Below are 24,280 nucleotides of genomic sequence, written 5' to 3' on the forward strand. Positions count from 1 at the left end.
AGGTTGCATGCATTCTACTCATTTGGGCCTTTGGGCTCTTCGCCGACATTCGATATCTTTCGAGAAACCTAGTCCTGCTTGTTCCGCGTTGGTGTCAGTACTTGTAGTTTCCTTGCTGTTTCCTCAAGCGGGTTTTACCACGGTGTACATATCTACAGATTTTCCAGGATACGCTGCGTACGTAACTAATGCTGAGGCAATGTCTCAACTACTGTATATATATAAAGCGTGCCGGTCCTGCACCAACAGAATTCCTGTCCTGTGGTCTTCGAGCTTCACTCATAACTATACTCTCTGCCATGGCTCGTCCTGCCACATTTGCTTTGTTATTGGCGCTCACAGGTAATTACTGAAATCATATTGTTAGACATTTTTCGCATATTTGTGATAATTACTTTGTGTTTGGCACTCACACTTTGTCTTCTTATTTCAGCTCTAGCTGTGGCCAATGCTCAGGTACGTAGCTTCTGAGCATTCGAGAATGCGCATTATAGGGAGAATGGTTAGACTCGGCAGAGGGGACATTGTATCAGTATGTGCCGTCTAACGGTGCTTAAGCTACAGCGAATTTCATAACTGTATTTGAAATACACATGCCTTAAAATTCTACATTTCTATGTTTTCAAAGAGGGCGCAGTCTTGTAAATCGCTTGCGCATTATCGGAGATAGAAGTTATGCGAATGCTACTTTGTCCATTTAGTTCATAACGGAGGTTACTTAAACGGAGAGCTATTACGCCAAATACCAAGGAGTAAATTATTCGTGTTCGACATAGCTCTCTCTCTGCCTTTTAATTGTTTATTATGAACGCCTTCTTCGGCTCTCGCAAGCCGGCGAATGGTTGATGGTCTTCCGTTTTTTTCTGTTACAGAGGAGGAGATTCAACTTCAACTTTCAGCCCCCTCCTCCACGAGTAAGTGCCTGATCCATGTCGCAGTGGTGTGCGAAATTTCTTTCTCTGAAGACTTAGTGCTTACTCTTCGGTTATAATAATAGAGCAGTATTGTAAATGATGTACGGAAATGTTCCTGAGGAAATGTTGCCTTACATTTTTTTATAATATATTCGCGTTTCATAATACCTTCTAAACCTAAAGTAAGATTACTTTTGCAGCTACACAAATATACCGCTACATGCGGCAGCGTGGGGTGTTTTTTTATTTTTCAGCAATCGCTACAGAAAAAAAAAACCGCTTAACTTTACACTCGGCCGTGCAACGATTGAAACAGCGCAGCTGGGCGATCGTAGCCTAGCATTTTCCGGAAGAGCACGCGAACTTTTCATCTCATTACTCATGATGTTGATAATTTCTTTTCACGTGTCCACGTGTCTCGAACTTACGACCATCACTGCGCGTTGCATAGCGCAACTTGCAACAGCGACACCACGTACCAATGCCGACACTACGTTCCAGGAGACCCGGTCCGTTAATGCGTCTATCTCTCGCTCTCATAGCGCGCAAAACCTCTTCACCTCGCAGAGCACGAGCCTACGAACGTGCCAGCTGTGGACGAAGACGACGACGCTCGAACGCAATCATATGGATAACATAAATGCATGCTCTGCAGATGTGGCTGTGTAGCCTATAGTGGTTACGACGCTCGCTTTGGGACCGGGGGTACGCGGGTTCGAATCCCGCCTCGGCAAGAAAGTTTATTCCTTCCTTTCTTGGTAGTTTTGCTAAGCACCACAAATTACCGCTGGCTTAAACAGCTTCGCGGTTAAAAAAAAAGTCTGCTAAAGTCAATAGCTGGGTTGCTTGTGTTTCTTCATTGACAAACTATTGCGCCGTGGCCCCACAACAGGAAATATGTGTTCTCTTTCTTCTTTGTATATCGTTGTTGCAAAGCCTTTATTTCAAGCGAAGCTTGTATACGCTAGCCTGCGCCGGCGATGTAACGCTAAAAAAATGTTGCAGTGGCTTAGCTCGGCTATGCCAGGATATACGTAGCGTTAGCAAAGGTTCAGCTGATTATTCTTAGCTTATTCTTAAGATTATTCTTAAGATAAGATTATTCTTATGAGTCAAGCTTCTCCGTTCTTCTGCGCTGTTGAGCAGCATTTGCGCTCTCCTTCTCCATGGCTATACCACACTGGCAAACGCCAGTCAGAAGCGCAGCGGCTCCAGCGCAGTGTCAGACGGCGACTGCACAGCGAGCGCGCGCCGGCGCCAGTGCGCCTACCACGGCTACGACGTCACTCCTCTGAAATGCGCAGACCGGCGCCGGTGATCCGCGCGCGGCGGCGGCGGAGTGCGCGAGAGGTGCCGGCTCCGGTGGCTCCGGTGCGCATGCCGTGTGACATCACTGACCCTTGCGCATGCGCAGCACGGCTATTGATGTGCCGCGCGAAACGGGCTTGGCTAGGCCAGTGTAGCTAACGCTACAAAACCAGCTGCTCTCACAACTCCACAGCTGGTTCGTGCCCGACACGCGCTTGTGCCAATGCTCCCGCGTTCGTCGTCGTCTTCTGCTTCCACAGCCTGCTCGCAGAACTTCACTTCTCTTATCTAGTCGTAATGGGGTGGCCGCGGTTACGGGGGTATGAGCACTTCATTGTCTTACGTGACGGACAGATTTAATTTTGAAGAAATTTCATGGATATCCATCCAGAATGAACGCACTCGGGAAAGGGCACCTCGTTGAAGTTCCGATTCCAGCGTGAGGGCTTCCGAAGCCCAGGAAAAACGTTAGCAAAGCTCGCGGATCCCTAGTTGAGGATGCGCGATGTTGAGATAAAACATCAGCGTCGTCTAGCCCCCCAGGAATCCGACCACCGTGGTGCATGCCTCGGCAACGCTAGCGCCAACTTCCATGGTGTGACGGCCAGGTTTCAACGCGACTTTATCAACCGGAACTTCGGAGCCGGCTGCAGTGCGTGTCACCGGTTGTAGTTCGAAGACACGGTGGCACTCGTCAGTGCAATTCGTTCGCAGGAACACCAAAGAAACATACGAAAAGCTTCGCTAACCTCCATCTCCTCGACAGAGGAGGGGCTACTGACTTCTTTAGCTTGTAACATATTTAATCAGGGCTGTTGTTTATATAAACTTTAAAAAATGCCACTGATCTATGCCATCAGCGCCAGAGTGCTTGATAGTGTCATCAAAACATTATTGTGTCATTATCAAGGTGTTAGTGATATTGCTCTGCGTAATCACGCTGTGAAGTTACGCAAAAAAGAAAAAAAAAACATATTGTAGGGTACTTTCGGCCCTGATGAAGCACATTTGCTACGTAAACAAGCCTTCTTATTACATGGAGGGTGAAGGTTGCTTACCCCGTCTTTCTGCAGCACCGCTTCAGCGTGGAGGCTTCGGGTGGAGGCCGCAACCACCGCAACTTCAACGTGGGCGGTTCTGTCCGCGGCGAGTATGACGTGTATCGAGGCAGGGACGGCACTCGGGTGGTGGCCTCTGGCGGAGTATCGCACGGTGCGACCCGCATCGACGGCAAGACGTACAAAGGCAGGCCTCAAGGCGCAGTGGGCATCGGCGTCGAGATCCCGATCGGAAAGGGTCGATGAACTTGGCGACATACCAACACAGCAGCCACGACCATCAGCTTAGGCGAAGAAAACTACGAATACCGTGTTCATTTGCCGAGCGGCTTTGCTTTTCTGTGAATGCAGCGTGATGAAGTTAAAGAACGAGGTATTTCTCTGTGACGATATCGAATTAATTCAGATAAATGTTCGGTTCAGCCTGAAGGAGCTCGGATTAGAGTTATACCTTGCGTTCCTTCTCATTGTGAATACATTTATTGTTTTTGCACGATGTAGCAGTTATACATTCTTCTTTAAAGTATATATCCTTTGTATAAACCAGTGGTTAAGATGCGAAACAGAAATGATACTTGTGCTTGTGCTTGTCTTCAATAAATTCAATGCTATATGTACAACGGTGCTAAAACAGACAGACAATGAACTTTTATTGAGGTCCTGAGGGACTAGCCGGCGGAGACCCGTTGGGGCCCCCGGCTCGCCGCTTGCTACTCCCATGTCGGAATCGGGAGACCAAGCCTCTCCGTTCTGGACGGCCATGAACTGGAGCTTGAGTTCCGTACTAGAGATGGCCTCGTCCCAGTCCTGTTCGCTGGTGAGTGACGTATCCCGTAACGCAGGACACTGCCAGAGCATATGTGCTAGAGTGCTAAACTCCTCCCCACAATCCGGGCACTGTGGATCAATTTCTGTGTTTATCCTGCTTAGGAAACTTTGCGAGGGATATGACCTCGTCTGAAGCATCCTAAGCGTGATGATTAAGCTCTACATAGATTTGGGTGTGGAGGCGGGAAGCGCCTGCGTTCCTCTTTATAGTGGGAGACGATCTCATGGAATGTTAATAAGGGGTCCCTGGCCGAGCTCCTCCGGATCCAATGAAGCCTCACCGCCGTCGCGGCGCGTGAATTCTCGCGCATGGCGGTAAGCAATCTCATTGGGGTTCGGGCGGCCCGGCAGCACGTTGTCACCCATGTGAGCGGGGGACCACGTAACGTAATGCACGGGGTCAAAATTAGTTCTGGACTTGCTCTTCAGATGCGCCTCCGCCTGTCTCGCAACCATTCCCGAAGGGAAAGCCCTGACGGCCGCGCGTGAGTCAGTGCAGATATACGGCCTTTTAAAATCCTGCATTGACTATTAGAGTTACAGAATGGGTACAAAGAGAAGGGAAGCGTAGTCAAGGACGGCAGAAAACTAGGTAGCATGATGAGGTTAGAAAATTTCAGGCGCAAGTTGAAATCAGCTAGCGCAAGACAGGGGTAATTGGAGATCGCAGGGAGAGGCCTTCGTCCTGCAGTGGACATAAATATAGGCTGATAAAGATGATCTTCACTAATATTGCCCAACACGACATTATACTAACGCAGGGCTAGTATCAATAGAGAAGGGTTATCGCACACCTGTTTCTCTGGCATCCTCAATGTTCACCGCTGTACCATGGCAAATGTAGGACATCGCTTCTTTTTCTCGACATGGGTTATTCTTATCTTGTTTAACAGCTCAGTACTGCTGAGCAGTTTAATGAAGAGGGAGCAAGGCTCTCCGTTAAACAGGCTACAGATTCCATGAATGACTTGCTTGGTGCGACTGGGAGATGCAGGTATCCGCTGTCGCCCCATGGATCGAGAAAGTACTGCGAGAAGCGAGTTGCGGCAGTCAAATAAACGCCAAGCGAATATACCTTGTATGAAGCTACTTCTTGTACACTGATGTGGCGGTTGCACAGAGTGTGTTGCGAAACGCGATGTAACCAGTTTGATCAGTGCTATCACGACAAGTTGAGACATATTCGTCTCACTGGCGCGTTTTGATTTGTGCTTACCGAGGCGCAGTCAGAACACAGGCGAGAGCTTGCGCAGACGAGGAACCCGCGGATAACACAGGCTTCCGAGGGTGAGAGCGAAGCGGACGGCGATGTCCTCTCCCCTCACGCAACACGTGGCGCACTAGCGCCGCAGCAGGTGTGCCCTTTCGCCCGCGCTACTCCATCGACACGCGCTCGTGATGTGGCATCGCAGCCAGTGGCAATGCGAGCTTAGGTGCCGTTTCGTTGCTACAGACGACAGACGCCGGCTTTTTTGCTCAAATGGGCTCTTTGACCCCTTCATATCAAAAACCTGTCCCGGTAGCCCAGGGGGTATGGCGTCGTGCTGCTGAGCGGGAGGTCCTGGGTTCGATGATGGCCGCGGCGACTTCATTTCATAGGCGCGATATGCATAAATGCTCGTGCACTGTACAACTTAGTTTTCAATCTACGTGCCCACAAATAATCCTAGGGGGCCAAAATAATTCCCAGTACCCCACTACAGCGTTCGTCATAATCAGATCGTTGCACTGGCATGTTAAATCCCAGAATTTATTTTGTTTATTTACTGACTGCAACCACAATAAAATAGGCTTCCTCGTAAAATAAACGAGATTCTGAACATAGTGGGGTATAGACGCGGCGTAGGTAATATAGAAAATGTACCACCCACATAATAATGAAAATGTCTGTTTCTTCTACTTTCAAACCTCATCAGAATATGGCTGTAAGTAAGCACTGTTACCGTTTATTTAGTGAACTTCGAGTCGACTGTTATTGCAGTCGTTGGCGGGTCATCGTTGCTCCGGTTACGCGCTCGTGCCGGCGTACTTTTCGATTGTCTCGATCATGATCTTGTGGAGGAAGTCCGTTGCTTGGTAGCCGAACGCGAAGTCTAGGTGACGGAAGTCTTTGGGTGGCACCACGTGGTTGAAGAGTAACCTCGAACCCAGCCTTTCAGCAAGGAGAGACACATCTTTTGGATCGGCGATCGTGTCTCCCTCTGACGAGAACAGTGCTATCGGAACTGTAATGCGATCCACGTCGTAAGCAGGAGGCGTTTCCTGCAAGCACGTGCAGCATGAAGACGTAAGCAAAATCAATCAATCGATCAATCACTTTATCCATCAAATAATCAATGAATTCGGCAACCAATGAGTTTATTTTAGCTCATTTTTTGTGAGAATCTGAGGGTGGCAAAAAAATTCTTAACCGCGACTTACCGAGCTTCCCCAAGCCTTGAAAGAAATGTAGGCAATACGTGAATATGTGATAGCGTAGACTGAGACTTACATAATTTCATGTATATTCCAAATATTGCAGATTAGTAAAGGTGACATGAAATGGATTGCGTAACAGACATAGCAAACATGATAAGCTATTACAATGAGAAGACTACTAATAATTATATATCGTAATGCAGTCATGGAGACATATGGATAATTAGCTCATAGTGTATAAATAGCAAAACGAAATTAAAAACGGCATGTAAAACTGCCGTGTTGACTTGTGATATGTTCACATGTTTCTTTCCGTTTCGAAGGAAGTATTTCACCGGCATTTCTAATTGGTTTTGGTAGATAGTGATAGTGTAATTATCAAAAATGTAATTAGAGAATTTTTGGTAATTAGTCAAATACGGATTTTGATTTATTGTGCATGTAGTGTCCATCTCTTTGAGAAATCCAACTGAAAGACTACATTTCTAACAGGAAATGTTTTAAAATTCAGTATATTCTGTTGAGTACAATTCAGTATATTATGTCTTGAGAAAACAATGCAGAGCATAAGACTGCGCCGAGTTTGTTTTTTTCACCAATCTATAAAGTGTGCAGTTTGTAAAACTATCATAATCCGCTAAATGCAAGCATAGACCTTATGTAAAAGTGTCGCCGGCTCTCGGCGTTGCGGCGCGACTAACGTGAGGGTGCCATGTTATAGGAGGATTGCGCTGGTCGCAAAATCTTGAGAACGCACTGCGGCAGTCGCTTAGGAGTTATTTTTTGCGAGATAATGCTGCGTTGAGTAGTTCTTTAGTTTTTGAGTTTGAATCAAAGCTTCTGAAATATTTATTTATTTATTTATTTATTTATTTATTTATTTATTTATTTATTTATTTATTTATTTAAGCAAGTACCTGCAGCGCCACAAGGGCATTATTGGTGGTGGGGGGGGGGGGGGGGGGGACATTCGTAGCGAAAGGCAAACATAATAAACATGAGCTGATTCAAAAAGCAGACAGCAAGGTACAAACTCAAAAAAAAAAAACAGAGACAAAAGAAAAAGCGTCACAACAGGCTGACAGGCGCATTCATATCCTGCAAAAGGAAAGATTGGTTTATCGAGCGAAGTGCAGTGATATGCGCTTACGACAGGTTAGCCGATAAGAACAACAGAAACTCAGAGCACGTTTTACATCGAAGAATACTCTTAAGAAGCTTATTCCAGTACGCTGAAGCAAGCGGGCAAATTATTTGCGGGACACATCCGTGTGACACTGTTTTTCAAGAACTTTATACTCGTGATCACATCAGAAAGAAATGGAATTGGGGTGGTAAAATGCACAAGGTCTTGTCTATTCCTGTGATATCAAAGTAAATTCGTAACAAAAGTTCTAATTTCGTTGCTATGCAACCTTGTGCTAGTGTTTCCTAGCCAAGTTTATCTTTAATAAATGTAATACTACTGTGGAAGTTGTAATTTTCAGAAACAAACCTGGCTTCGAATGCGTTCAAGTTGGTTTATGTGATATGAGGTTTCAGGCTCCCAAGTCGCCCAAGCGTACTCGAGTATTGTGCGAACATTTGTGTTCTAAAGCTGCTCTTTTACACTTTTGCGGGCTTCACGAAAATTACGCCTAATTCTTGATGACCTTGAGGTGAGATATTCAATATGTTTATTCCAGGCCAAATTTTCTGAAAAGTACACACCAGATATTTGTAATGCTCAACCCGTTCAATCGGCAGTGCATCCGAATTATAAACGGACCTCACAGGGAGAATTTTATGGGTGAAAGACCGGACATGACATTTTGCACTGTTCAAAGACATGCCAATGTTCAAGCACCAACTCTTAGTTGTGTTTAAATCCCTTTGTAGGCAGCTAATGTCATCATCATTTTGTATGTCTCTAGTGTTACACAGTCGTCTCCATCCAATCGGGCTTCGCAGTGAAGTCTTCGGACAACATCATTTACATACACGAAAAATTATAACAGCCCGCAGACTCTTGGAGCACGCCAGAAGTTACTGTGACACCAGTTGATTTAGCTCCGTTGATGAAGACATGCTCCAAAGGCCCAGTCAAATAATTTAGTGCTCATTCAATCGACTTTAGCAGGATGAATGAAGGGACATGAAAATGTATGTAACAGGAAGCCATGAGGAACGGTATCAAAGGCCTTTCGGAAGTCCAATAATACACAGTCTGTCTGGTAACGTAAGTCCAAAGAGTAAAAGAGATCATGGCAGAATTCTGCCGATTTAGTGGTACATGACAAGCCAGGCCTGAATCCATGTTGGGCACTCGAAAAGAAATTATTGCTTTGACAGTGCTTCAACACAGCACTTTAGATGATGTGTTCGATTACATTGCAACACACGCATGTTATAGAGATGGGCCTGTAGTTCTGTATTTTACTTTTGAGACAACTTTTACAGCGGAACTATTAATGCATCGCTAGGCTGGTATCGTTGTCGTGCGAAGCATCGCGAAGCTGGGAGAGCGTAAGCTGGGAGAGAGTGAAAGCAGAGCAGAGGAGGAGAGGGGGTGCAGAGAGAGAAAGAAAGAGAGACAGACAGAGAGCGAACACATTGAACTTTCTTGGGATTCGAGCCCGAGTACCCCCAGTTCCAAGGCGAGTGTCATTTTCCTTCTTTATTGGCGCTATACACCCACGTGTGCAGAATATCTACTATGGGAACCGTATGGTTGCATTGTACCGACGATTGTACCACAACTTGCTATGGGCGAGAGAACGAGAAAATGAGAGCCTGAGAGAGAGCAAGAAAGAGAAAGAAAGACAGAGCTAGAAAGTAAGAGAGAAATAAAGAAAGAAAGCGAGAAATAAGAACAATATTAACTTTTTCGGGGAGGCAGGATTTGAGCCCCGGTACTCACGGTCCGAAGGCGAGCGTCATACCCACTAGGCTATATACCCACGCTTGGAGAGCTGCGCTGTTTCATCGGATTTCACAAGCGTGGAACTTGCTTAACTTTTTATGGATTCGTACCACATCGGCTACTTTCCATTGTGCCGGAATTGAACGGCTGTGTAATGATTTATTAAACAAATTGCTAAGAAATAAGCAATTTCTTGACAGGAAGTATTAATCACCTGTGGAGGGATACGATCAGGACCTCCAGCATTTTTTTCTTTCTTTTTTGATGGAGAGCAGTTTCAGAACCCCGTTATAAGTGACAGTAATCATGGGCATATGCCCATAGGCTATTTCATGTATTTCAGGTAGTGGACTGATGTATGCGGAAGAAAACGCGGATTTAAAATAGGAATTACGAGAGCACGGCTTCTCATAATCGTCAGACACCGTTTCACCATCGACTAATAAATTAGGGTGAAATATTATTTTTGCAGTACCGGTAGAGACGAGATTCTACCAGTCGTTGAGGTAACGTTGCGGCCCCGGTTGGAGAATGCGCAGTATTATGAGTTTGTTTTACCAGGTCTGCACTAGAGAACGACGAACGCCGTAAGAGTTACTGAATAAGATTCATAGCATTTTTGATGGTATGGTAAACCTTTCTTGAAAGAGGGATAGCTCATCGGCCTATTAAGGGTTAATGAGTTGGGGAATTGAGAGATGAGGACAGGACCAGCCACCGAGGAATGCTTCCCGGCATGATTACTGCTTCCCCCCTCGCGAAAAGAAGATTTATGCTGGGCTTAACAATGGGATGTGTATAAATAGAAAGCATACTCGTTTCCAGGGCGAATTGGTAAGCCTTATAGGAGCACATTAATGGCGGACTTCGAATGCATGCGCTAAGCGCAATTCCTTTCATGCACCCGTGCCGTCACTTTCGTCCTGCACGGTACTGCATAGTGAAGCCTACCGCACTCAGCCTGATTAACCTTCCTGCCTTTCCCTTAAGGCTTATCTCTCTCTCTTTGAGAAGGAATTGTTTTTAGATGACTGCCGCGATTGACGCTCATCGCATGATTCAAAGCACCGCGTCGCAATTATGAGAAACGCTGCATCTTTCTTGCTTGTTTTATTTCTTGAGTGTGTGACCTCTAAGTGACGCGTGGTTGCGTGTAAAGGCGAGTGTTTTCTGTGAATAAACTTCATTTGGTAGTTCGTCCAGGTCCTCTAATTCGGTAGTTCTGTCATCATCGTTCTGCGCCGCTTATAACATTTCAACATAAACGGCCACACAGACGAAATCAAACTACTGATTACTTACCTGACCATAGCGGTCTTTGTTCTCGGAGGCACCGTAATTATACATAAGAAAGTCTTTTTCCCGATTGATCTGTAATAATGAAGAAGGCACGTAAGGTAATATATTGCTGTTGCCAGGGAGGGTGTCATGAACACACTTCAGTGTAATTTGGCAAAATTACACGATCGCTCTTCTAAGAAACATCTGGTTCTAGGGACTTTATTGATTCATGAGAATATTTCCTTGCCTGCCCTCCCGGATTTGGCGTGGCTGGTGCTTTGTTGGTTAAAATCTCAGCGGATACAATTACTGATATACGTGTTACGTAAAATATGTATACGTTTCATGTGTGCTGAATGCGAGTACCAACAAATGGCCTAGATTATCTGTCTATGTTTACCGAACAAGTAGCGGTGCCAGCAAGCGCGCCTCTGTTCAGTGTAATATAAAAACAAATAGATCCTAACGCCTGTACATATGTTGGCTCACAGGTGTCTCTGAAGTACACAGACCTGGTAATAGAACAGGGCATTATATTGAGTGATTTTTTTTCATTCAGTTGATTTTTTGGGATCTAGTTGAACTTCGCACTTCATTTCGTATCTATACAACCTACAGATAACAGGGGCACATATAAAGAGCCATAAAATCGGCTTGACTAAGTCCGTGTCCCTTATAGGTTTCTTTGGCAACACCTAGCAATGCGTGCATAAATACAAGACATGAACACATGTATTGGTAAAACTATGTAAATATAAACATTGTGTGGATAAACTGGACAATTTCCAAAAAGTTGCGTTTGCACAGCGGCAAAAGATTGACATGAATGCAGAAATTGTAATTGTCATACAAGTTATAAATAACAACAGGAACAGGAAAACAACAAAATGCAGACAAAAATCACTTTTCATTTAAGGATAACCAATCTGAGAAATAAAAAAACTAAATAAGTCACTGTGCAATTGCCGCTTAGAATGCGTATTCATCAGAAAAAACACACAAAGGAAAGCGCCAAGCATACACGCGAATAACAGTATGAATGGCAAGTTTGGGCCACTAATTTAAATAATAAGAAGTGCCGATTAAAGAAGACAGTTAAGTAGAAATGGCCGTGCATGGCGCAGTATTTGATTCCCGTAATTAGTTCTTGAGTGCGGAATATGCTATGTTTCTCTGGGACGTGCACTGAAACTGCGTTTATTTAATGTTAGCCTTGACAAGTACTCGAGAAAATCAGTGCTAACCTTTCTTTCTGTTAAAGAAACATTTTAGTAAAATTGTATTGTAGACGGATGTTATCGGCGTTATTCGTATCTAAGTGACAAAAAAGAGGATCAGTAGAGACCTTTTCACAAACCGACGTTTGAGCAGCGCCATTGGCCGACACGAGCGACCTCTAGCGTCGCCGCCATTTTGGACTGTGCGCCTTGCGAGAGCAGGCCGGCCGCACTTCGGTTGTGTGATCTTCGCCGCGCATTATTTCGATTGTTTTCTTCCGCTTCGCTTGTCTTGTGCCGCTTGACTTGTTACATGTTTCACGTGCTCGCGTGAGCGCTCAGTGTAGTGTGCCATGGCAACAGCAAGCCCAGCCAGTGGATGTGGTGTTTCTTCGTCAGTAGCGGCGGCAGCCGCGTCTGCTTCGTCGAGACCTGGCGTGCTAATCAGCGGTATATTTCATTGTTATTGCTGGGCACACGTGACCGTATCGTCGATTGAATCTGATCACCATTACGTTTCGCGATTGAGGGTTGCCTCATTTAGCGAAAGCAGGCGCGTACGTAGCTGTCGGGCAATGCTTATAGAACCAGGCGCCGGCAGCCCGACGACGCGTGTCAGTGGTTGGTAGATATGCGGTGGTTACTCCATACGCTTCCGACGCAACTGAACAGCTCAATCATGCAAAATTTATTAGATCTGGTGCGGTGCAGGGTGCTTATAACCAAATGTCAAAGCATAAAGCGTGGCGATCGAGCAGCGCGGTACCTGCAGCGAACCGACGCGCGGCAGTGATCACAGATGCCAGCGCGACTGATACAGCCCAGGTGCTAGATTTTTATTTTTAGTATTTATTTATTTATACATACTGTCAATCCCAATAGGGATTATAACAGGACTTGTTATAAAGATATATTTGTTTACATATATTTTACGTTTGTTTACCTGGAATGGCTTTTCTTTCGAATGTCTCAATTTGGAACAAGCTTCGCTCACGGTGAACCTTAACGTAGATCGTGCGCGAAGTTTGTATTGAAGATATCGCGTACGGCAAGAATTGTTCGTGTGCGCTATCTCTGAAGCGAAATAAGCCAATAATATTGCAGAGTTAGGGCCATCTCTGCTCTTTCTCTTGTTTCCCTTACACCGTATCACTGTGCTATGTCCATAATAAAGTAATGTCGAGTCTTAACAATTGTAGAATAAATACATATGCATATGACTGTAAACCACTACTGACCGTGAGTGAAAAGCGCTTAGTGGTCAGCGAAGCAGTCTCTGCACGCACGCTAAGTATTTCACTTGATCGACTGTGCGAATTTTTTTTCGTTACTGTTATTCTTGCAAGCATGATGCTATTGTCCGCGTACCCATGCGAATACCGTTTTTTTTTACGTTCTTACTTGCGCGGGCTCATTTAGCGCATTTCTACGCCGCGCACAGTTAGCGCATTACGGTTCCTGAACTCTAACACTGGCGCTAGGCCGCACTGATGAGGTTGACACGTTCGTTTTTGCATTCTCTTGCTGCCCAAGCACATAGACAACGCTCAAAGATGGGTGAGCTCGATGCAGCACCACACTGTTGAAGTTAATTACCTTTATGGGCAGGGCCGCGTAGGGTGCGTGTGAACGCAGAAACAATGTTTTGGTGGACACAGGGTCTGCATACATCTTCCATAGGACACGATTTTTCCAGATCGTTGCGAAGTGTATTTACCGACTAGTTCTCTCGCAGAGTGCTCCAATTTGTCTTATACCGGTGTCACACGGCCACTTTTGATAGCGAACGAGACTGATCTGGATCGGAATGTTCGACCGCGATTGGCTCCCTTCCACAGATTGAGCAAAGAAGCCAATCGCGACCGAGAAATTCGATCCAGATCGGGCTCGATCACGATAAAAAGTGCGCCGTGTGACCCCCGTATTAGGCACTGGAATGAAGTCGTGTTTGAAAGAATAACAAATGTAGCCTCTGCTATACATACGAGAAAATATTGCATCGAAGAGCTGACAATTCTCGCAACCTGTTGGGAAATGTGCCGAAAAGAGTTTACCAAAATGCGTTATTTTACTGATGTGTGCATTGGTTCTCATTAGACTGAAATGCCAAGTCCTCAGGTGATGCAGCAAATCGGCGAAGCGTGAACATACCACATCGCGGCAGTGGTCTCGCGGAGTGCTGTGTTGTGGACACACTTAGTCCCTAAAATCGTTATTTCCCGCTGGTTGTTTGCGCACCCATAAACTGCACAGTGCTGGCCTGTAGCCTTTTGATGAGTATATATGCCATTATTTACGAGCGTAAGTCGTTCGTGACAAAAATAAACGGAAACATCGAAGGAAAGCTACCACTCCGCAATGCAAGCGCAAGGCAAGCTCACAGTCCAGACCGAACAGGCAACACTGACACATACTCTCCACGCCAGATCGTCGGGAGCGCCCTCGTGAAAACGTCTATAGGCATCGAATGAAGAGTTTGAAATTGCACGGATGGCTTTCTTTTGCTATAAATATACAATGTTGAGGTGATTTCAAGTCGTGTTGCCCCATACGAGGTGACAATAGTTAACATCAGATCAAAAATAGAATTAGAAAGTAGGAACTTCACTCTTAATGGTAAAAGGAAGCGTAATCTCATTAGTATTCCAACAACTCGGGCAACTTTGTGAGCAATATTGTTAGCAAGGTCATTCCACAGCATATTCTCTTGGAAAATTACGCCAAAAGCATTTAACCCATGGTACTATGTCTGTGAAATAAGTACCTATTCTTAGATGTCCATCGATGCGCTGCTTTTTGTTCTTTGACTGAAAAAAAGCACGCCTTTTATTTTGGCAGTATTATTAGTTAATGAGTTCAATAAGCTCCACTTGTTTATTTGTGTTGTGTATCATTAGCAACACTCAGCAATTCTTTTACGTCTTTTGAAGTTATAAATATAGTTATTCGGTATGTTATACAGGGTGTCCCAGCTAAATGTAGCCAATGTTTTAAAAACGATGGAGTGTGCTAGGAGGCGCAAACCAACTCAGTGGTGTCGAGGATCGCGTGTCCTAGTCTGCGGTATTTTTTTGTTTTGCAAAGTCAATTAATTAGTACAAACTAATGCCGAACTTTTTATATATTGCCTTCCCCGAAAAGTGCAAATAGGAAAGTTGTAGCTCATATTTAAAAATGGCCAACTGAAGTGTTTGCAACTAAGTACCATTGTAGGAGCTTCTTGTCATCATTATCATCAGCCTATATTTATGTCCACTGCAGGACGAAGGCCTCTCCCCGCGATCTCCAATTACCCCTGTCTTGCGCTAGCGTATTGCAACTTGCGCCTGCAAATTTCCTAACTTCATCATCCCACCTGGTTTTCTGCCGTCCTCGAGTGCGCTTCCCTTCTCTTGGTATCCATTCTGTAACCCTAATGGTCCACCGGTTATCCATCCTACGCATTACATGGCCTGCCCAGCTCCATTTCTTCCGCTTAATGTAAACTAGAATATCGGATATCCCCGTTTGTTCTCTGATCCACACCGCTCTCTTCCGGTCTCTTAACGTTACTCCTAAGATTTTTCGTTCCATCGCTCTTTTTGCGGTCCTTAACTTGTTCTCGAGCTTCTTTGTTAACCTCCAAGTTTCTGCCCCATATGTTAGCACCGGTAGAATTCAATCATTGTACACTTTTCTTTGCAACGACAGTGGTAAGCTCCCAGTCATGATTTAGCAATGCCTGCCGTAGGCACTCCGACCCAATTTTATTCTTATGTAAATTTCTTTCTCATGATCAGGGTCCCCTGTGAGTAATTGACCTAGATAAACGTACTCCTTTACAGACTTTAGAGGCTGACTGGCGATCCTGAATTCTTGTTCCCTTGCCAGCCTATTCAACATTATCCTTGTCTTCTGAATATTCATCTTCAACCCAATTCCTACACTTTCTCGATTTAGGTCCTCAATTATTTTTTGTAATTCATCCCCGTTGTTGCTGAATAGGACAATGTCATCTGCAAAGCGAAGGTTGCTGAGGTATTCGCCGTTTATCCTTACTCCTAAGCCTTACCAGTCTAAAAGCTTGAATACTTCCAAGAATGGAGTGAATAGCATTGTATAGATTGTGTCTCCTTGCCTGACCCCTTTCTCGATAGGTAACTTTCTACTTTTCTTGTGGAGAACCAAGGTAGCTGCGGAATCCCTGTAGATATTTGCCAAGATATTCCGTAAACCTCCTCTACTCCTTGATTACGCAATGCCTATATGACTGCTGGTATCTATACTGAGTCAAATGCGTTTTCATAATCTATGAAAGCCATATAGAGAGGTCGATTGTACTCCGCAGATTTCTCTATCTATGACATGGATATCATTCATCGTTGAATATCCCTTCCTGAAGCCAGCCTGTTCTCTTGGTTGGCTGAAGTCAAGTGTTGCCCTGATTTTATTTTAAATTATCTTGGTGAATATTTTATACAATACTGAAAGCAAGCTAATGGGTCTGTAATTTTTCAATTCTTTAACGTCTCCCTTCCTATGAATGAGTATAATGTTGGCGTTCTTCCAGCTTTCTTGTACACTTTTAGTCGTGAGGCATTGCGTACAAAGGGCCGCAAGCTTTTCAAGCATGATGTATTTCCACCATTTTTGATTAAATAGACTGTTATTCCGTCTTCTCTAGCAGCTTTTCTCCTGGTCATGTCTTTCAAAGCTTTTAACTTCATCGCTAGTTATAGTAGGAGCATCTGTATCCTGTTCATCACTACTTCGAATGAAAGTAGCTTGGATGCTCTGGGAACTGTACAGGTCAGTATAAAATTATTCCGCTGCTTTTACTATGTCATCGAAATAGCTGATGATATTACCCTGCTTATTTTTCAGTGCATACATTTTGCCTTGTCCTATGCCAAGTTTTCTTCTCTCTGATTCCATGCTGCGTACATATTTTACTGCTTCCTTAATCTTTAGCACGTTTTAATTTCGGATATCCTTTACTTTCTTCTTGTTCATCAGTTTCGACAGTTCAGCGAATTCTATCTGATCTATTGCGTTTGACAGTTGCATGTTTTGCCGTTTCTTTATTAGGTCCTTTGTTACTTGGGAGATCTTACCTTCTGGTTGCCTTGGTGGCTTACCTACCATTTCAATTGCTGCTTCTGAGATTAATCTAGTTAAGGTTTCATTCAATTAATCTATGTTGTCTTCATCTTTCTGTTCTAAAGCTGCATATTTGTTTGCGAGCACCAGCCTGAACTGGTCTGCTTTTACACTTATTGCGTCCAGGTTGGCCTGTTTCTTCTTGCCGAGTTTTGTTCTTTCTCTCTTCAAATTGAGAGAAAACCTAGACCTCCCTAACCTATGGTCTCTGCACTTTAACCTACCTAACACTTTTACATTCTGCACTATGCTGGGATCGGCAGATAGCATGAAATCTATTTCATTCCTTGTTTCTCCCTTAGGGCTTTTCTAGGTCCCCTTCCTGTTGCTGCGCTTCCTGAAGAAGGTACTCATTATTCGGAGCCTATTCTTTTCCGCGAACTCTGCCAACATCTCTCCACTAGCGTTCCTAGAACCGATCCCGCGGTTGTCAATTGCTTAGTCACCAGCCTGCTTTTCCCCCACCTTTGCATTGAAGTCTCCCATGACTACAGTATACTGCGTTTGCACTCTTCTCATTGCTAATTCAACATCTTCATAAAACTGTTCTAGTTCTTCATCGTCGTGACTGGAGGTTGGGGCGTGGACATAAATATAGGCTCATGATGATGATTCAGCTTTATTAGGACGACTGCTACCCTTTCAATAATGCTGTAGAGTTCATCAATGTTGCCTGCTATGTCCTTATGGACTAGAAATCCTACTTCAAGTTCTCTCTTATCTGGAAGGCCTCTGTAGCAGAGGACGTGGCCGTTAGCCAGGACTGTATAAGCCTCACCAGTACTTCTAACCTCACTAAGGCGAATAATATCCCAGGCAATGCCTGATAATTCTTCAAATAGCCCTGCTAAGCTAGCCTAATTCGATAGGGTGCGCGTGTTCAACGTTGCCATTATCAGTTTCCAGTGGCGCTCTGTCAGGACCCAGCAATTCTTAGCACCCTCTGCCATGTCGCGGGTCTAACCGCCGCCTTGGTCAGGTGCTCCGCTGCCGCTGGAGACTGAGGGCCATGAGTTAATTGTAGGAGTCATGAGGGAGGTAGTGGCTGAATACTGCACCAGTGAGGCCAATTCCTGTTCTGGTGATGGAGTGCCTTTGTTGAAGCTTGGTGGGCCTTCCTAATTTGGTTGCACCTGGACTAATGTAGCCCCACTAGCTCTCGGCGATTTTTTGGGCGGTGTCAGGCGTCACTCCATGCGTGAAAATGTGGTGGACTGGACGAGGATTCGCACTTATGACCTTCAGATTAGAAGCCGGGTGTTCTACCTATGCTCCACGCCACCACCATCAATGGTACTTAGTTGCAAACACTTCAGTCGGCCATTTTTATATGTGATATACATCTTTTGTATTGGAACTTTCTTGGTTAAACCAATATTTAATAAGTTAGGCAAATAAATTATACTAATTAATTGATTTTGCAAAACAGAATGAATACTGCAGACTAGGACACGCGATCCTCAACAATATTTAGTTGGTTTGAGCCTCCTAGCACACTCCGTCGTTTTTAAAACATTGGCTACTTTTAGCTGGGACACCCTGTATATAGTGACGCGTGTACTTGTTTACCTTTCGCCGGTGGCCGCTTTTTCACTGGCTAAGAAATGTTAAACGTTATCGCTCGGCGCAGGACGCGCCTGCATGTATCGAAAGTTTCTCGAACATTACCAATGCGTTATCCGTTGTCTGTTGTCACCGACGCTTATGCAATGTGATTGTATGAACGACGCGAATTGTCTAGCACTTTCTGAAAGACATGCGGGCACCAGGGATTACTGTAGAACCTTCGATGACTCATGTATAAAAGCCGGCGTGTTTCGTCGCTGATCAGATTTCGACGATCGCCGACTGTGTTCGCCGCTATCGTTGTGCTTCTAGTGTAACTTGCTTTTGTGGGCTCAGGTTCGCCCAATAAAGAATCAGTTACACTCGAATGAGAACGGTAGCGGCGAACACAGTCGGTGAGCCACTGATCGGATCGCCTAGCCACGGATCACCGAGCCACTGACGTAGCTCACGAAGGCCGACGTCGAGTTCACGTGGGAGACGCCGCAAGTGGAAGGTATTGTCACGTAGCAGTGACTGTGAAGAAAACAATCCTGAAACTGTGTTTGACGAAACTGAGTGTTTATTGGGCGAACCTGGGCCGGCATTTTGTAGCGATGCCTTTCTGGTGCTAATGCCTTTTCGCGCTTATCGCGCTTTGTCAGTGGTCAGAGCGACAGTCCGCTCGCGTTATCAACAGGATCAGCCAGCCATGAGTGGTAGATTATAAGACTAGTATAAGCCATCGCTACAAAATACCGGCCCTGTGCCCACAAAAGCAAGCTACACTCAAAGGACAATGTTAGCGGCGAACACAGTCAGCGATCGTCTAAAATCTGATCAGCGGAGAAACGCGTCGGCTTTCGTACATGAGTCATCGAAGGTTCCAGATTAATCCCTGGTACCTGCGTGTCTTCCAGAAAGTTCTAGACAATACGCGTCGCACATTCGATCAGATTGCATGAGCATCGGTGACAAGAGACAACGGATAGAATCATCGATAACGTTCGAGAAACTTCCGATACATGCAGCCGCGTCCTGTACCTAGTGATAACGTTTAACATCCGGTGAAAAGGGGTCACTGGTGTAAGATAAACATGTATACGTGTCAATACCCTCCCCATAAAAAGCATCGTCCCGAAGCTACAAACACGAAAGCGAAAACAATACCCCGCGTACAGAGAGAAAATAACTATAACAAACCAACAAAGTATCAAAGTTCGTCAGCGGGCGTACAAAGGCTTAAGACGCACCACGTGGATGACTTCAGGTCGTGCCCGGCGGCGCTGTGATTGCGAAATGCCGTCTGGCACGACCTCATAGTCCAGTGCGCCAATACGTTAGATGATTTTATATGGTATGAAATAGCGACGTAACCGTTTCTCGCTAAGTCCTCGTCGGCGTATCGGAGTCCAGACCCGATCACGGTGGCCGGGCTGGTACTCGACGTAGCGTCATCGAAGATTGTAGTATCGGCTGTCGGTCCTCTGCTGGTTCTTGATGCGCACGCGGGCGAGCTGTCGACCTTATTCGGCACGCTGAAAATAGGTGGCAACCTCGACATTTTCTTCGTCGGTAACGTCCGGTAGCATGGCTTCAAGCGCCGTTGCCGTGTTTCTTCCGTAGACCAGGTTGAACGAAGCCTATGCGTCGTTTCTTGAACGGCCGTGTTGTATGCGAAGGTCACGTACGGAAGCATGGCATACCACGTCTTGTGTTCGACGTCAACGTACATTGCCAGCATGTCGGCGATGGTCTTATTAGGCGCTCGGTGAGGCCACTCGTCTGCGGGTTGTAGGTGGTGGTCGGGCGATGGCTTGTCTGGCTGTATCGCAGGATGGCTTGAGTTAGATATGCCGTAAAGGCCATACCTCTGTCGGTGATGAGGACTTCTGGGGCACCGTGACGAAGGAGGATGTTCTAAACGAGAAATCGGGCTACCTCGGCGGCACTGCCTTTCGGGCAAGGCTTTTGTTTCGGCGTAGCGGGTGAGGTAGTCCGTAGCTACGACGATCCATTTATTACTGGACGTCGACGTCGGAAAATGCCCCAGTAAGTCCATCCCGATCTGCTGGAACGGTCGGCGAGGTGGCTCGATCGGCTGTAGAAGTCTGTCTGGCCTTGTCGGTGTTGTTTTGCGTCTTTCACAGTCTCGGCATGTCCTTACGTAATGGGCGATGCGGCAGAGAGGTGAGTCCAGTAGTATTTTTCTTGTATCGTCGCGAGCGTGCAGGAATAACCGAGGTGTCCAGCCATTGGGTCGTCATGGAGAGCTTGCAGAACCTCTGGACGCAATGCGGAGGGTACCACGAGAAGGTAGTTGGCTCGGAGAGGAGAGAAGTTCTTCTTTAGGAGAATGCCGTTTTGCAAGAAAAACGACGCCAAGTCCTCGCCTGAACACCTTCGGCACAATGGCGGTCTTGCCTTCCAAGTAGTCCACAAGGCTCCTTAGTTCCGGGTCGGGTCGCTGTAATTCAGCAAATACGTCGGCACTGATGGGCCCCAAGAAAGAGTCGTCATCCTGGCCGTCCTGTGGCGGCGGTTTAACGGGGGCGCGAGACAAGCAGTCGGCGTCAGAGTGCTTTCACCCGGACTTGTCAACTGACTGGTGATGTCGAATGCTTGAAGTCGCAGACTCCATCGTGCGAGGCGATCTGAAGGACTCTTCAAGTTAGCTAGCCAACATAAGACGTGGTAGTCGCTCACAACTTTGAAGGGCCTGCCATAGAGGTAGGGGTGCAACTTTGATGTAGCCCAGATGATGGCGAGGCACTGCTTTTCTGTTGTGGAATAATTTGCTTCCGCCTTTGATAGCGACCGGCTATAGTAACTTACAACCCTTTCTAGTCCGTCAGGACGGTGCACAAGCACGGCGCCGAGTCCCACACTGCTTACGTCGGTGTACACTTCGGTATCGGCGTTTTCGTCGAATAATGCAAGTATTGGCCGCGATTGCAGGCGTCGCTTCAGTTCTTCGAATGCTTCAACTTGTGGTGTCTCCCACTTGAACTCGACGTCGGCCTTCATAAGGTACGTAAGTGGCTCGGCGGTCCGAGAAAAGTCCTTGACGAAGGGCCTGTAATAGCGCACAGTCCAAGAAATCTACGCACTGCCTTCTTGTCGGTGGGCGGAGGAAAGTTGGAGATGGCCGCAGTTTTCTGAGGGTCAGGGCGCACTCCAGACTTGTTGATGACGTGGCCCTAAAATAAGAGCTCCTCGTATGCGAAGCGGCACTTTTCTGGCTTCAACGTGAGTCCGGAGGTTTTGATTGCTTGAAGAACTGTGTCAATGTGCCGCAGGTGTTCTTCGAAGCTTGCGGCAAAAAACAACGTCGTCCAAATAGACGGAGGCAAGTCTTCCACTTCAAGCCTGCCAGTACTGTATCCTTGACGCGTTGAAAAGTCACAGGTGCCGAGCAAAGACCCAACGCCTTGACCTTGAACTCGAACAGTCTGTCTGGTGTTATAAAGGCAGTCTTCTCCCGGTCCCTCTAGTCGACTTCGATTTGCCAGTAGCCGGTTTTGAGGTCCATCGACGAAAAATACTTTGCATTGTAGAGTCGATCCAAGGCGTCGTGAATCCGTGGGAAAGGGCATACGTTCTTCTTCGTGATTTTGTTGAGGCGACGATAATCGACGAAGAAACGTAGGGTTCCATCATTCTTCTTCACTAACACCATGGGGGACGCCCACGGACTCTTAATTGGACGGCTGGATGATATCGTCGCGTAGCATTTCGTCGACTTGTTGCCTTATGGCCTCGCGTTCGCGCGCCGCAACTCGGTACGGGCTCTGATGGAGTGGGCGGACGTATTCGTCGGTTATGATGCGGTGCTTGGCTACAGGGGTTTGTCGAACTTTTCACGACGACGAGAAGCACTCCTTGTATTGCAGGAGCACAGCTTTCAGCTGTTCTTTCTTATGCCTGGGAATGTTCTGATTGATGTCGAACGCTGGTTAAGACACTAAAGTCGTCGTTTCAGGTGCGCTAGAATCCATGAAGGCGAAAGCACTGCTGGCTTGTACTATTTCATCGATGTAGGCGACCGTGGTGTCTTTGTTAATGTGCTTGTATTCGTGGCTGAAGTTCGTGAGCATCACTCTTGCTTTTCCTTCACGTAGCTCAGCTATGCCTCTAGCGACGCAAATTTCACGATTGAGCAGTAAGTGATGATCGCCCTTGATGACGCCCTCCATGTCTGCAGGCACTTCGGTACCGACGGAAATCATTACGCTGAAGCGAGGCGGAACGGTGACTTCTTCTAGCACATTCAAGGCATGGTAACTGATGTTTGTATCCGGTGCTATCGCGTTGTGCGTTGAAAGCGTTATCGACTTGCACATTAAGTCGATAACTGCACCGTGTTGGCTTAGAAAGTCCATGCCTAGGATGACATCCCTGGAGCAGTGCTGCGGGATTACGAAGCTCGCCGGGTAAGTGCGGTTGTTTACCGTGACTCGCGCTGTGCAGATTCCATCCGGCGTTATTAGGTGGCCTCCCGCTGTCCGGATATCGGGTCCTAGTCAGACCGTTTTCACATTCTTCAACTTGGCGGTGAACGGGCCACTGAAGATGGAATAGTCGGCTCCAGTGTCGACGAGAGCGGTGACGTTATGACCATCGATTAGCACGTCTAGGTCGGTTGATAGTCGTACTGGCGTTACGGTTAAGTCGTGGCGTCCGATCACGGCTGCGTCGGCTTGCTCCGCTGCTGATAAGTCGCGTCGGCAGGTCTTCTTTCCGCGGTGAAGTGTAGTCGTCAAAGCTTTTGCCAGGCGGCGTGCTGAAACCTCGTCGTGATGATTCGCGAATCTTCTTCGTCGGCGGCGGAGGATCTTCGGCAGTTTTTTCAGCAGGATGGAGGACGCTGGGGTTGCCATGGGAGTCGTTGACTTGGCCTTGATTGCTGTGGTCTTCTCGGGAAGAAGTCCGTACTCCGGCAGAAGTGCTTGCTGCCAACGGCTAGTTCGCTGGTCCTTGGCGACATCGGTGTTGTCCTCCGGTTTTGGGCTTGGATCGCGGCTTTGCGGGGACGTTCGCTGCATGAACGCCCTAGCACCTCCACCAGATGTCACGTAGTAGTGACCGTGAAGAAAACAGTCCTGAAACTGTGTATGACGAAACTGATTGTTTATTGGGCGAACCTGTGCCCACAAAAGCAAGCTGCACTCAAAGCAAAACGTTAGCGGCAAACACAGTCGGCGATCGTCGAAAATCTGATCAGCGGCGAAACGCGCCGGCTTTTATACATGAGTCATCGAAGGTTCCAGATTAATCCCTGGTACCCGCGTCATAGAGAAATAAATTCAACAAGAGTTGACACTCGGCAAAAGCTGGCAACAGGAAACACGTCACCATACGTCACGCTGTACTTCTGACACCGAACGTTAGCTGCCGCGAGCATCGAAAAAAAAAAAGAAAGTGAACTTAAGTTAACAGGCATTTATTTATTTTTTTAATTCTTTGCCGCCAAAACTAAAACGTTTTGCGTATAAATGAACTTAAGCTTTGCGACTTATTTTCCTTGCCTTACCTAGCCACAAGTCAATGACGCGCCAGATACATGCGTCATCCGCCAGACAGTCCCCCGAAGCCAGCGAGGATGGCGGCGCGCGCGTTTGAGCGCTTGCGCTCAACCTGTCTCCTTCAACCTGTCTCCTCAACCTGTCT

The 24,280-nt window shown here is 46.4% G+C and overlaps 2 protein-coding genes across 4 annotated transcripts in view; one reads left to right on the forward strand and one right to left on the reverse strand.

Moving 5' to 3' along the window:
- Positions 1-257: 257 nt before the first annotated feature.
- On the forward strand, positions 258-3,708 carry LOC119464716 (uncharacterized). Its single transcript, XM_037725690.2, has 4 exons — positions 258-342; positions 434-456; positions 873-914; positions 3,296-3,708. Exons 1-4 carry the CDS (start codon positions 300-302, stop codon positions 3,524-3,526), a joined length of 339 nt encoding a protein of 112 aa, XP_037581618.1. The 5' UTR covers positions 258-299; the 3' UTR covers positions 3,527-3,708.
- Positions 3,709-5,977: 2,269 nt separating this feature from the next.
- Positions 5,978-24,280, reverse strand: part of LOC119465213 (lipase member M-like) — an 84,667-nt gene continuing 66,364 nt past the window's right edge. For all 3 annotated transcript variants that reach the window (XM_037726006.2, XM_049656541.1, XM_049656540.1), the window contains exons 9-10: positions 10,731-10,799; positions 5,978-6,370 (exon numbers count right to left, since the gene is read on the reverse strand). In XM_037726006.2, coding sequence (XP_037581934.1) covers positions 6,116-6,370; positions 10,731-10,799 — 324 coding nt within the window. In that variant the 3' untranslated portion in view covers positions 5,978-6,115. The remainder of the gene's footprint in view (positions 6,371-10,730; positions 10,800-24,280) is intronic.

The sequence above is a fragment of the Dermacentor silvarum genome, chromosome 9, assembly GCF_013339745.2.
Source record: "Dermacentor silvarum isolate Dsil-2018 chromosome 9, BIME_Dsil_1.4, whole genome shotgun sequence".
Classification (NCBI taxonomy): domain Eukaryota; kingdom Metazoa; phylum Arthropoda; class Arachnida; order Ixodida; family Ixodidae; genus Dermacentor; species Dermacentor silvarum.